Here is a 12,435-nt window from a genome sequence, read left to right as displayed (position 1 = left end):
TGAATGGTAGGCTGTAATGTATTCCCTCTTGGTCAGACCGGGGAAAGGCTGCTTGCCTTACGCTGCACAGCAGCAGTACCGTTACACATGGAGGCGGTGTTGTTTCAGCAGGATACGGCGGGAGTGTGGCTTAGATGCTTGCGCAAGTGGTTTGCAAAATCCACCTGGGTTTGGGAGAGAACCTGGTTGATGAGTGTCTTGGGCAGCCATCCCTGGCGGAGAAGAAAAAAGATACTAAGGTGAGGATGGACGACTCAGTCACAGCCAATGAATGATGTCTAATCGTGGAGGGGAGGGGCGGTGGCTCAGTCGTAGAGCATCTGCTTGGCATGCGGAAGGTCCCAGGTTCACTCCCCGGCCTCTCCTGTTAAGGAATCTAGCAGTAGATGATGTGGAAGACCTCAGCCTCGGACTCTGGGGAGCCGCTGCCAGCCTGGGCAGACAATGGTCTGATTCAGCAGAGGGCAGCTTTTATGTGTAATCAGGCACGTGTCTGGTGCTACTTACTTCTTGTGCATTACCAGTGTCTGCGCTTCACACATTCATCCTACTGACTCTCACAGAACAGCACAAAGTGCATACAACCAAGGCCCCCTTTCCCATGTGCTCTCAGAAATGTGGCAACTGTTTCTACACAGGGAAACACTGGGCTGCCAACCTCCAGGTGGGGGCTTGGGAAACTCCTGGGGATCGGGGGTGAAACTTGGTGAAAGCAGAGTTTAGGGACGGGAGGGCACTCGGTAGGGATGTAATTCCATAGAGTCTGCCCTCCAAAGCTGGTGGGGTTTTTTTTTTCCTCCAGGGGGTCTAATCACCGTAGTCTGAAGATCAGCTATGCGAACAAGTGACAAGTGACAAAACAAGCGAACAAGTGACAAGTGAACAAACAAGTGACAACTACTAATGTAGTTACATTTGCCTTCAGAAAGGGAAATTTCTCAAAGATGAGGGGGATAGTGCGCAGGAAGCTGAAAGGGAAAATCAAGAGAGTCAAAAATGTCCAAGGTGCTTGGAGGTTATTTAAAAACACAGTCTTAAAAGCTCAGCTGGAATGTGTTCCGCAGGTTAGGAAAGGCAGCGCCCAGTCCAAAAGAAAGCCACCATGGTTAACAAGGGAGGTTGAGGTAATTATTAGGGAAAAAAAGATGTCTTTTAGAAAATGGAAGTCCAACTTAACTGATGAAGAATACCAGAGAGAGAACACAAATGGTGGCAAAAGAGAAGCAAGTTAGCTGTAAGGGAGGCAAACCAGGATTATGAGGAACGCATGGCTGCGAACATCAAGACTAGCAACAAACAGTTCTTCAAGTACATCAAAAGCAGGAAGCCAGCTAGGGAAGCGGTAGGTCCGTTAGACGATGAAGGAACAAAAGGTGTGCTAAAAGGTGACAGGAGATTGCAGAGAAGCTGAATGAATTCTTTGCATCTGTCTTCACCCAAGAGGAGGTGAGGAAAATTCCTGCACCTGAACCAAGCTTCTTAGGAGGTGAATCCGAGGAACTAGCGAAGTTAGTGGTAGACAAGGAAGAAGTTCTGGCAGCCATTGATAAACTAAATGCTACCAAATCCCCTGGCCCAGATTGCATTCATCCAAGAGTTCTTAAAGAGCTCAAGCATGAAATTGCTGATGTTCTCACATTAATATGCAACTTATCCCTGAAATCAGGCTCCATCCCTGAAGACTGGAAGATGGCCAATGTCACACCAATCTTTAAGAAAGGGTCTAGGGGGGACCCGGGAAATTACAGGCCAGTCAGTTTGACATCTGTTCCTGGTAAATTAGTAGAATCTATCATTAAAGCTAAAATTATTAAACATGTAGAAAAGCAAGACCTGCTGAGGAAGAGTCAGCATGGCTTTTGTAGAGGCAAGTCCTGTCTTACAAACTTACTAGAGTTCTTTGAGGGTGTAAACAGACATGTGGATAAGGGGGAACCAGTGGACATTGTCTACTTGGATTTCCAAAAGGCTTTTGACAAAGTTCCTCACCAGAGACTGTTGAGAAAACTCAGCAATCAAGGAACAGGAAACAAAGGGTGGGTATAAATGGGAAGTTCTCACAATGGAGAGATGTAGGGAGTGGTGTCCCCCAAGGATCCGTTTTGGGACCAGTGCTCTTTAACTTATTCATAAATGACCTGGAAGTAGGGGTGGGTAGTGTGGTGGCCAAGTTTGCAGATGATACCAAATTATGTAGGGTGGTGAGAACCACAAAGGATTGCGAAGAGCTCCAAGCGGACCTTGATAAATTAGGTGAGTGGGCTAAGAAATGGCAAATGCAGTTCAATGTAGCGAAATGTAAAGTGATGCACATAGGGGCAAAAAATCCAAACTTCACATACACGCTACAGGGGTCAGTGCCATCAGTCACAGACCAGGAAAGGGATTTGGGCGTCTTAGTTGATAGTTCCATGGGAATGTCAACTCAATGCATGGCAGCTGTGAAAAAGGCAAACTCTATGCTGGGGATCATTAGGAAAGGAATTGATAATAAAACTGCAAAGATTGTCATGCCCTTATATAAAGCACTTGGAGTACTGTGTTCAGTTCTGGTCGCCACATCTCAAAAAGGATATCGAAGAGATAGAAAAAGTGCAGAGAAGGGCAACGAGGATGATTGAAGGATTGGAGCACCTTCCCTATGAGGAGAGGCTGCAGCGTTTGGGACTCTTTAGTTTGGAGAGGAGACGTCTGAGGGGGGATATGATTGAAGTCTATAAAATTATGCATGGGGTAGAAAATGTTGACAGAGAGAAATTTTTCTCTCTTTCTCACAATACTAGAACCAGGGGGCATTCATTGAAAATGCTTGGGGGAAGAATTAGGACTAATAAAAGGAAACACTTCTTCACGCAACGTGTGATTGGTGTTTGGAATATGCTGCCACAGGAGGTGGTGATGGCCACTAACCTGGATAGCTTTAAAAAGGGCTTGGACAGATTTATGGAGGAGAAGTCAATCTATGGCTACCAATCTTGATCCTCCTTGATCTCAGATTGCTAATGCCTTAGCAGACCAGGTGCTCAGGAGCAGCAGCAGCAGAAGGCCATTGCTTTCACATCCTGCATGTGAGCTCCCAAAGGCACCTGGTGGGCCACTGCGAGTAGCAGAATGCTGGACTAGATGGACTCTGGTCTGATCCAGCAGGCTAGTTCTTATGTTCTTATGTAGCTATAATTCTGGGAGAACCCCAGACCCCACACCTGTACTCCAGGAGACGACAGTAACTCCATCCACATTGCAAGGAAAAGTCACCTCTGCAGCCATTCTAAAGTTCGTCATGCACACATACCTTTAAATCAAGGCTCAGAAGCCAGGTCAGCTTGGTCTGGGAGGTATCGCCTGTAAGTGGCCGAAGAACCATACACGTGGGTCCGTTCTCAGCTCTGTAGAAGCACAGGCCAATACCACATTAGCACAATAGTCACACGCCTATTCCATGTTATATTATAGTTGCAAGGAACCAGAATTTGGAGCAGATCCAGGCCAGATTCTATTTACATTGGTTGTGGGCCACCTTCAGTCAAAGGTGGTGATAAGCATTCTAAAGGGCTTTAGCGGAGGGGATTTCAAACATTTGTTGAGCAAATATGGACAACTGATACAGCATAATTTACTCTGCTCTTAGATTAGCAAGGTGTGATGAAGTAAATGAATATGGCGGGTAGAAAAGCCCCTTCAGTCATATGCAATACTGGATTTTTAATACTGAAGGCAGAGGGCTTGCACAAAGATCCTTGGAAAGAGAAAGGGCATGTTCTACAAGCAGACACAGAGTGAAGGGGAACTGTGCCCAGGGCACATGCACCCTGCGCCCCTGCCACGGCGCCATCTGCCCTGCCCCAGAACGCCCTCCCATGGCCCGGTCACCCCCCCTCCGCTGCTCTGCCAGGGGCGTTGTGCCCCACCAGGCCCCATTGGCGCCATGCCACTGTCTACAAGTGTTCCTATTTTCAACTGGGAAATGTTTGTTGGAAGGAACGGACTATCACTATGCAGTGTTTCTTAATGCTAGCACAGACTTTGAAGTCTCAGGGGAGGGCAGTAGAGAGTTAGTCAATTCTAGGGGTAGATAGGGTGCTCTCTGACCTTTCAATTGTCCTCTCTTGCTGCTGTCCCTTTGTTACCCAGAAAGCTACACCCAGGGATTTCCTCTCTCTCTCTCTCTCTCTCCCTCTCTCTCCACATTCTTTTTACAATCTCTCTCCATCCTTAGGTAGATGGCTAAAAGCCCTTACTTTCCCTTTTTCTATCTAGTATGAAAAATAAACTTATAAAAATAAACTTATAAAAATAAACAATAAACTTCTATTTCTTTTCTAAGCAACAAGCCTAAGTGTGAACTTATTTCTCAAGCAGCCAAACGGCAGAATCCAGCTGTACAGAGACACAGCTGCACTTTCAATATTGGAGGCCATGAATTAAGGCAGTCTTTTTTTTGTAACATCATTTACCTGATGACCCCTTTTTGTTCGGGCATTCCTCCGTAGGCTGTGGACATGCCAGCAAGCACACACGTTGAGCCCCGTCTCTTAGAGCAGCGGACGCTCACAAAGTCTCGTGGCCCAACTATGTTGCCAGCGGTGGCAGCTGCAGTTTCATGGGTGATCACAGTGTCCTTGCCGATTTTCTGAAGAATCTACATTGAGATTTCCAAGAGAGGAAAGCAAAGGAGTTAGTTTATAGGGTGTGTGTGTGTTTTCAAGCCTACGGTTGCCATGCTGGGTAGAGAATCTCCTGGAGATCAGGGCAATGAGCTTGGAGAAGGTGGACTTTAGGGAGAGGCGCGGTTTCAGCAGGGATATGATGCCACAGAATACATTTTCTGAAGCTGCCATTTTCTCCAGTGGAACTGACTGCTGCAGTCCAGAGATCAGTTGTAATTCTGGGAGCCTCCAGGCCCCACCTGGAGGCTGGCAACCCTAATTTTTGTGCGTTTCAAGGTGCTTCCCTGCTTTCTAGACCTAAAAACTGCTTTGCACAACAAATCGTTCTTTTCTGAGCTACCATTTCAAGGCTTCCTATCAAAACCAGGTTCAGAAAGAAGAGGAAGGAAATGATAAAACAGAGAAATGAGCAAATTCCAAAATTTGATAGGGTGCACACAGTCACATGCATATTGAAAACTACCTTAAACACAGTTGGACCATTGGTCAGCCTAGCTGAATATTGCTTACTCTGACTAGCAGCTGCTTTCTCGAGTCTGAGGCAGAAAAAGGATGTTCCTCACAATCTGTCCCTCAAGATCGTATTAATGGTGGGGGGGGGGGGGCTGGCTCAATAGTGGAGCATCAGCCACAGATTCAATCCCTGGCATTTCCAAGTAAAAAAGACTGCTAGACTGGCAGAGTAGACAATATTGATCTTTATGAACCAGTGGTTTCATTTGAGTAGCTTCATGTGTAGATATGCAGATATGCCAGCAAATGAACCTAGTTGTTTATGTTTGTTTGTCTGCAAAGCGTATATTTGACCACTGAACCTTCCCTCTCCAATAGCACTGTGCGTGTTTTCAATAGGAGTGCACGCTGCATTTCAGAGATGTGCTTAATCTTGAACCCAAAATGATTTTGCTTAATTTTAAAATGTCCTAGTACAAAGTCTGAAAACTTTGCAGATTTGAAATGTTAACAGTTTGTTCCCACAGAACTAAGGAGGCACTAGGACCCCAGTGGAGCATTCTGAAACAAAGATGGTCCAGCACTTGACAGATGAAGTGACAATTATACTTAGTTTGTTTTGTTGAAAAGGATATAGCAAAAACATATGCTTAACAGTCCTTGTGGAGCTGAATGTCCAGCCCATTAGCATAGTTCCTTTTTGCTGAGAATGCACCTCCTCAATTGTTTTTTCACCTTGATTTCTTTGACATTCGGGTTCCAATTGCCCATCTGCTCCATCTTCTCCACCAGCTCGCCGTAGATACAGTCCATTGGTTGATCAACCACCACCTCCAGCCGAAAGACTTTCCCTACATCTGGGAGTACTTTGCTGAGAACTTTGTCACCGTTGCCCTGCAGAAAAAGCAAGACCTTGAAGGTTACTGTACCTGGTCTACACGAACCAAGACAGATGTGCTAACAATTCTGTAACATGGCAGATAAAATGGAAGAGGGCAGATCAGTTTTCTGTTCTGCTATAACCTTTGTGGAGTAACCATGGGCAGATTAATCACTTTCAATCAATTCTACTTCAACAAGAACTTGCGAAGATAAAATGGGATGCAGAGAGACTGAGAACTGCCCAGAGCCCACAAGGTCACACAGTAAATTAACCAACAAAAAAAATGCAGCAAACCTACCTCCACAGTCTCTGTTTTCCAGCCATCCTGGTCACTGAGAATTTTAAGTGATTTCTGAAGGGCCTCCTCTCCCTGTTTGATGTAGGACATCTCTGCTTCACCAAAGTTCTTCTCCTCCAGTCTAGAACCTGTAAGGATGGGAAAGAGAGAGACCCTCAGTGTTTCCAGTGGTTGACATCAATCAAGATAGTGCTGTCTTAAAGGCACAATGGCAAAACTGTGTGTTGGGGGGGGGGGGCAGCTTGTTATCTCCCATTTTATACTTACTTAGCAGAGAACTCCTTCTGCGAACTTGGTTGATCCACTTACTGGGACCTGGTCTGGCAAATATCCATTTATTCAGCTCTTGGGTTATTGCAACTGCAGCTTGTCTCTTCAAGCCTGAGGAGAAGAAAGGATAATATTGGGATGAAAAAAGGAACTGTGGGTATGACTGAAGTTTTTCATTTACCCTGTGACACACCTCAGACCTACAGAAGAGAAGAAGGGTATTCTGTCTAGGATATTGCCCGCAAAACACAAGCACTGTGAGTCCATCATGGTCCTATCACCTAATGGTAGATTCACTAACACCAGGCAGAATATATTCCTGTATTAGAGTACAGCATTCAATGCACTTCTAGGTAAACATAAGACACAGCCTGCCTCTGGTGAGCTGTAAATTGTTTTAAGAATTTATTTAAAAAGCACAAGTATTTTTCAAGTTAGAGCATCTGATGGAGATAGAGGCAGATTTGATTTCACAGAATAGGACCAATCCGTGCTGTACACTGCTGGCTCCCTTTGCTAACTGGCAGAATGCAGATTCTTCCATTATCCTTAAGCAGTTGGATCCCTCCTACTGCTAAGAGATGCCATGAAACCATGGGGACCAAAGACTGCAGTAAGAGTAAGACACTGCTCATCAGAAAGTGGGTGCCTCTCAGAGGGTTTTGGGATCCATCTTGTGGGAAGCCTGGGCAGGAAGGTGGTTGGCCCCTGGACTTTTCCCCTGGCCCTAAGTGGTGGCTGGCTGGACAATGCACCTAGCTAATCTATATGGTGTCACCCTAAGTTGATTCAATCAGCACTCCAACCAGACATCTGCACCCATCCCAGCAATCAATCAGTACTCAAGAGAATCTTCCAGGCGTTATCTTGGTCCTGACGACTCACCAAGCCTCTCGTATCTGGCAGGGGAAGGTGGAGGGAGACGGAGTCCAGTTGGAAAACCCATTGCTGCCTTCAACTGTAGGCCTGGTGGAACAGCTGCGTTTTTATAGGCCCTGCAGAACTAAAGCAAGTTCTGTAGGGCCCAGGTCTCACTCAAAAGACTGTTCCATCAGGCCAGGTCCAGAACTGAGGACAGCTGGATGCTTTTCAGGCCAGGGAACAGCAGTAAGTTGTTGTTCATAGAACACAATGCTCTACGGAGAGTATATTGGGATGTGAAAGTCCCAGACTGTTTAAGGCCTTAAACATTAATACCAGAACCTTGAACCTAATCCAGTATTCCACTTGGAGCCATGCAGCTGATGGAGCACTGGTTAAATATGTGCTGTTCATGGTGTCCCCACAAGACCCCGCACAGCCACTTTCTGGACAAGTTGCAACTTCCGGTGCACTCTCAAGGACAGCCCTGCATGCAGTGAGTTGCAATAGTCTATTCTGGAGGTGACCATTGCATGACACTAAATGCATTGTAAATAATAGGCACATCAATTCTGCACTGATCATGATGGGTGAGGCTGTAAATAAAGGAGGAAACAATTTAAATCCTTTTTTTAAATGGGTGGACACTTTGGTTGCATTCAGACAACATAATTGAATTTAAAGCAATATGTGCTAGCTGGCTTCTGCGGGCTTGTGTGCAACCCCCCCCCCCTTTCCTGTTCCACTTAGAAATTAATTCCACCACAATACTCAAATGCAGGCATATTAGTTATATAGAATCAACTTTCCTCCAACAATTAGGGATTTTAACCCAGGATTTAATCCAGATTTAGAATCCTAATCTGTGTGGGGAAAAACTTACTGTCCTTAACTTGCACACCTGTGTATGTATGTTGCAGGTAACTGGAGTTAGTTTCTGACAAAGATTATGCATGAAAGAAGAGAGGGGAGGAGGGAGATGTATCAGCAAACCAGGCAACAAACAGAGTTTATGCTCATCCTGGCAAGGACTGTGGCTCAATGGCAGAGCATATGCTTCAACTCAAAAAGTCCCAGGCTCAATTCCTGATGTCTCCAGTTAAAATGGGTTAGGTAATCAGTGATATGAGATGTAATGGTAGTGGTGGGGAACTTTTTGTGTTGTGTAACTGTGAAAAATCAGAGAACTGTCCCTTAGGACTGTGGCTGTCCTAGGCACAGGGTCTGCACGGTTTGGTTTGTATTCTGTCAGTAGCTGGGACAAGATGATCCCTTTCATCGAGTTAGCAGGATGGCTGTTTTCACTTGTGTAGTCTTGGAGTCTGGGCTTGTCTGCATTTGTTTGTGTAAGCTCTGGGCACGCAGACAGGGTGGAATCTAACTCTTTCCTAAAGGCCCTGATTGAAAAACAAAAAACCCAATACATGTTTTGTTAATCCACAGTCAAAGTACTTTCAGTGGGTTTGATGTGCAGACCTGCAGTAGTCTGATATGATCTGGAGATGGGGAAGATCATATTTTGGATGGATGATGCCAAGAACAGATGCCACGTTACATTAAAGGATTATGTGTTTGCCTGCCTTCTTGCCTGGCTGATTTGAGGTATGGGTTGGTCGAGGAGGTTAAGAGCTCGTGTATCTAATCTGGAGGAACCGGGTTTGATTCCCAGCTCTGCGGCCTGAGCTGTGGAGGCTTATCTGGTGAATTCAGATTAGCCTGTACACTCCCACACACGCCAGCTGGGTGACCTTGGGCTAGTCACAGCTTCTCGGAGCTCTCTCAGCCCCACCTACCTCACAGGGTGTTTGTTGTGAGGGGGGAAGGGCAAGGAGATTGTAAGCCCCTTTGAGTCTCCTGCAGGAGAGAAAGGGGGGATATAAATCCAAACTCTTCTTCTTCTTCTATAATAATGCTGCAAGTTTTCCTGAGTTACAATGCCAAATCTGGTGAAGTTTTTTGCTATCAGTTAGATCCAGATGTTATGACAAATCTCTGAGTGTGGTATAAGCACAGATACAGCTGTCTCTGGTTCCCTTTTGTCCCCTCTCCTCCCTCCTGCCTCTTCTCAGACATAGTCCTGATGGGGGAATACTTCTGGGAAAAGTGGAGTCTGTTCACCCCTCAACCAAACTCAGATTCGAAAACAGGATTACACTGGGAACCTATCTCATGATGTGTTGTGTGAATGAAGGAAGGAAGAAGGAAGGGAGTGCAACCTGTGCTGATTTCCATCATTTTCCATCATGGACAAATAACTGCTGTTAACATCTGAATCGTTTGGGCAGTGGCACTCACAGCAGCCTTAGACCCCTGTGCAAAAGAATTCACAATATTTCTGGTACACCCATCAGCAATGTCATGGTAGCTTCTTATATTGTGATGCTAATTTGGATTTCCATGAGACAGAAAATTCATTGTTTTGGGTTGTATATTTAAGGAGATCAATTTGTTTTTTTAAAAAAAGATCCTATCCCAGTACATTTTTCCCCACTACTCAATTTCTGGGCAAGTCAATCTTAATGCCCAGGGAGATTTTATTTATTATACCTGTAAACCTAGTCTGCCTAGTAAATGCTGTGCTGTGATGACACCCAGTGCTTGCACAGGGGACTACCTTTACCTGTATAATAGCAAAAGGCTGGCCCTGATACAAGCAACAGCCAACAAAAAGGTTATCTGTAGCTGAGGTGTTAGTGTTGTGCAGGTTTCCAGAAAAATCTGACACTTTTCTTTTCACTGACGGCTACATTCAGTTTATTCCAATTTTTATTCAGCTACATTCAGTTTATTCCAATTTTTAAAAAATAATCAGCAAAAAAAGAAGAAAGAGAGAGAGAGGAGAGTAGCAGAGAGCTTTCTCTGTCTTTTCCTGGTCTTACATTCAGTGTTATATGCATCACTTAAAGAGTGTTTTATCCAAACCTAAATTCACACAGACCATTATATCCACTCATTAGCAATCAATCTACCAACCCTCCACAAATTTGTTGCTTTATTTCTACTAGTGATGTTTTTTTTTAAAAAAAAAAATGCAACTGCAGCTTTGCCTCTTCTTACCTGTCATGTTGTGCAGGTGTCTGTAGGAAATACCAGCGCAAAGCTTGAAGGTTGCTGGCAACATTGCCGTCTTCTGCTGTAAAATGCTCCTGTTTGGGGGTTCTCTGTCTTGGAGGCTGCGGCTGTTCTGCTGTCTCCTCTGCCCTCAGAGGGCTTAAATAGACTCAGTGAAGGATGCTGGTTTGTCAGCAGAGAGATAAGGAAAGGCCCATTGACGCCAAGGTCAAATATATCACATCATGTTTGGGAGGGGGGGACCCCTATCTGAGAGCAGGCTGTGCAATCTACAAACTGTTTAAGCCAACATGCTATCCTTTACGGGGAAAGGGCAGGATATAAATTACACAAAATTTTAAAAATAAAATATTACTTTTCAATGAACTAGAAGGATTTCCCAAAGGGATGGCTAAAAATAACAAAGGATCTTGTGGCACCTTTAAGAATAACAAATTGATTATGACATATGTTTTCCTGAGAAAGAGCTCATGTCAACTGATGCATCAAATGTAAGGTTCCCAACCTTCAGGGGGATCCTGGAGTTCTCCCAGAATGCATAACGGATATCACTCTCCTTGGAGAAAATTGCAGCTTTGGAGAATGGGCACTATGGTACCCCATCCTTGCACAACTCCCTCCCGAAACTCTGCTCCAAAATCTCCAGGAACTGGGAATCTTACATTTCAGCTGGCAAAGAGATTATATCCAGAATAGAAGGAGGACAGGTTATCATGAAAAAAAAAGAGGTCAGGAGAGCCAGTTTCCTATAATACTCTGCAAAGCCACAGATCAAAACAAGATCCAATCAAAAGCCAGAGGATCCACTGAGAGAGTATGGACCACTCCAAATTGTTGATGAACTGCCAAAATAGGATGACTCTGTGCATAAACGTATAAGGAAGGGGCTCTTTGAGATGAGCTGGTAGGATACATACCATGAATACATGAAGTGGCCTTATTCTGAATCTGGCCCTTGGTCCACCAAAGTATTGTCTACTCTTACTGGCAGCGACTGGGATTGAACCCGAAACTTTCTGCAAGCCAGGCTGAAGTCTTTCACATCACCTACTGACAGATCCTTCAACTAGACTAGAGATACCAGGGATTGAACCTGAAACTTTCTGCAAGCCAAGCAGATGCTCTACTATTGAGCCATGGCCGCTCCCCAGTTAAAGAAAGTTCTCTTAGGCTCATTCCGCACATGCAGAATAATGCACTTTCAAAATGCTTTCAGTGCTCTTTAAAGCTGTGCAGAATAGCAAAATCCACTTGCAAACAGTTCTGAAAGTGGTTTGAAAATGCATTATTTTGCGTGCGTGGAAGAGGCCTTAGTGATGAAGAATCCCATATTTTTAATGTGAAGCCTCTCCTGGAAATGTGGCAGATCAAGCTAGAAACAAGGCTGCCTGTGACCCTGAAAAAGGTGCATGCACCAGGCTCTGGGAAACCTAAGAGGTGACATGATAGCCATGTTTAGATATTTGAAGGGAATGTCATGTTGGTGAGGGAGCAAGCTTGTTTTCTGCTGCTCCAGAGACTAGGACCAGGAGTAATGGGTTCAATGTGAAGGAAAAGAAATTCCACCTAAACATTAGAAAAAACTTCCTGACAGTAAGGGCTATTCGACAGTGGAATGTACTTCCTAAGCGTGTGGTGGAATCCCCTTCTTCAGAGGTTTTTAAAGAGAGGCTGTATGGCCATTTGTCAGGAGTGCTTTGATTGTGTGTTCCTGCATTGCAGGGGATTGGACTTGATGGCGTTTGGGGTCTCTTCCAACTCTATGATTCTATTACCCTTCACGCAGAGGGCCAGGTAGCCCTGGAGGCTGGTGTATGGGAGAGAGGCTGGTGCTACTCTGCATTCATGTAAGAATACAAGTTTGTCATTGGCAGTTTTACTCAGTTCTGAATTCATGTCTCCAGCTGAATTTCAGCATTCCAGTATTTTGT

The 12,435-nt window shown here is 44.9% G+C and overlaps 1 protein-coding gene across 1 annotated transcript; it reads right to left on the bottom strand.

Annotated features, from left to right (window-relative positions):
- STAR (steroidogenic acute regulatory protein) lies at positions 1-10,599 on the bottom strand. The gene is made up of 7 exons (XM_048513197.1): positions 10,490-10,599; positions 6,569-6,682; positions 6,302-6,429; positions 5,856-6,014; positions 4,455-4,639; positions 3,293-3,386; positions 1-212 (listed from the first exon to the last, which is right to left on the bottom strand). Exons 1-7 carry the CDS (start codon positions 10,551-10,553, stop codon positions 105-107), a joined length of 852 nt encoding a protein of 283 aa, XP_048369154.1. The 5' UTR covers positions 10,554-10,599; the 3' UTR covers positions 1-104.
- Positions 10,600-12,435: the final 1,836 nt, after the last annotated feature.

This window comes from Sphaerodactylus townsendi, linkage group LG12 (genome assembly GCF_021028975.2).
Source record: "Sphaerodactylus townsendi isolate TG3544 linkage group LG12, MPM_Stown_v2.3, whole genome shotgun sequence".
Lineage (NCBI taxonomy): Eukaryota > Metazoa > Chordata > Lepidosauria > Squamata > Sphaerodactylidae > Sphaerodactylus > Sphaerodactylus townsendi.
Note: the sequence above shows the minus strand (reverse complement) of the source record. Positions and strands in the feature narration are given on the sequence as shown.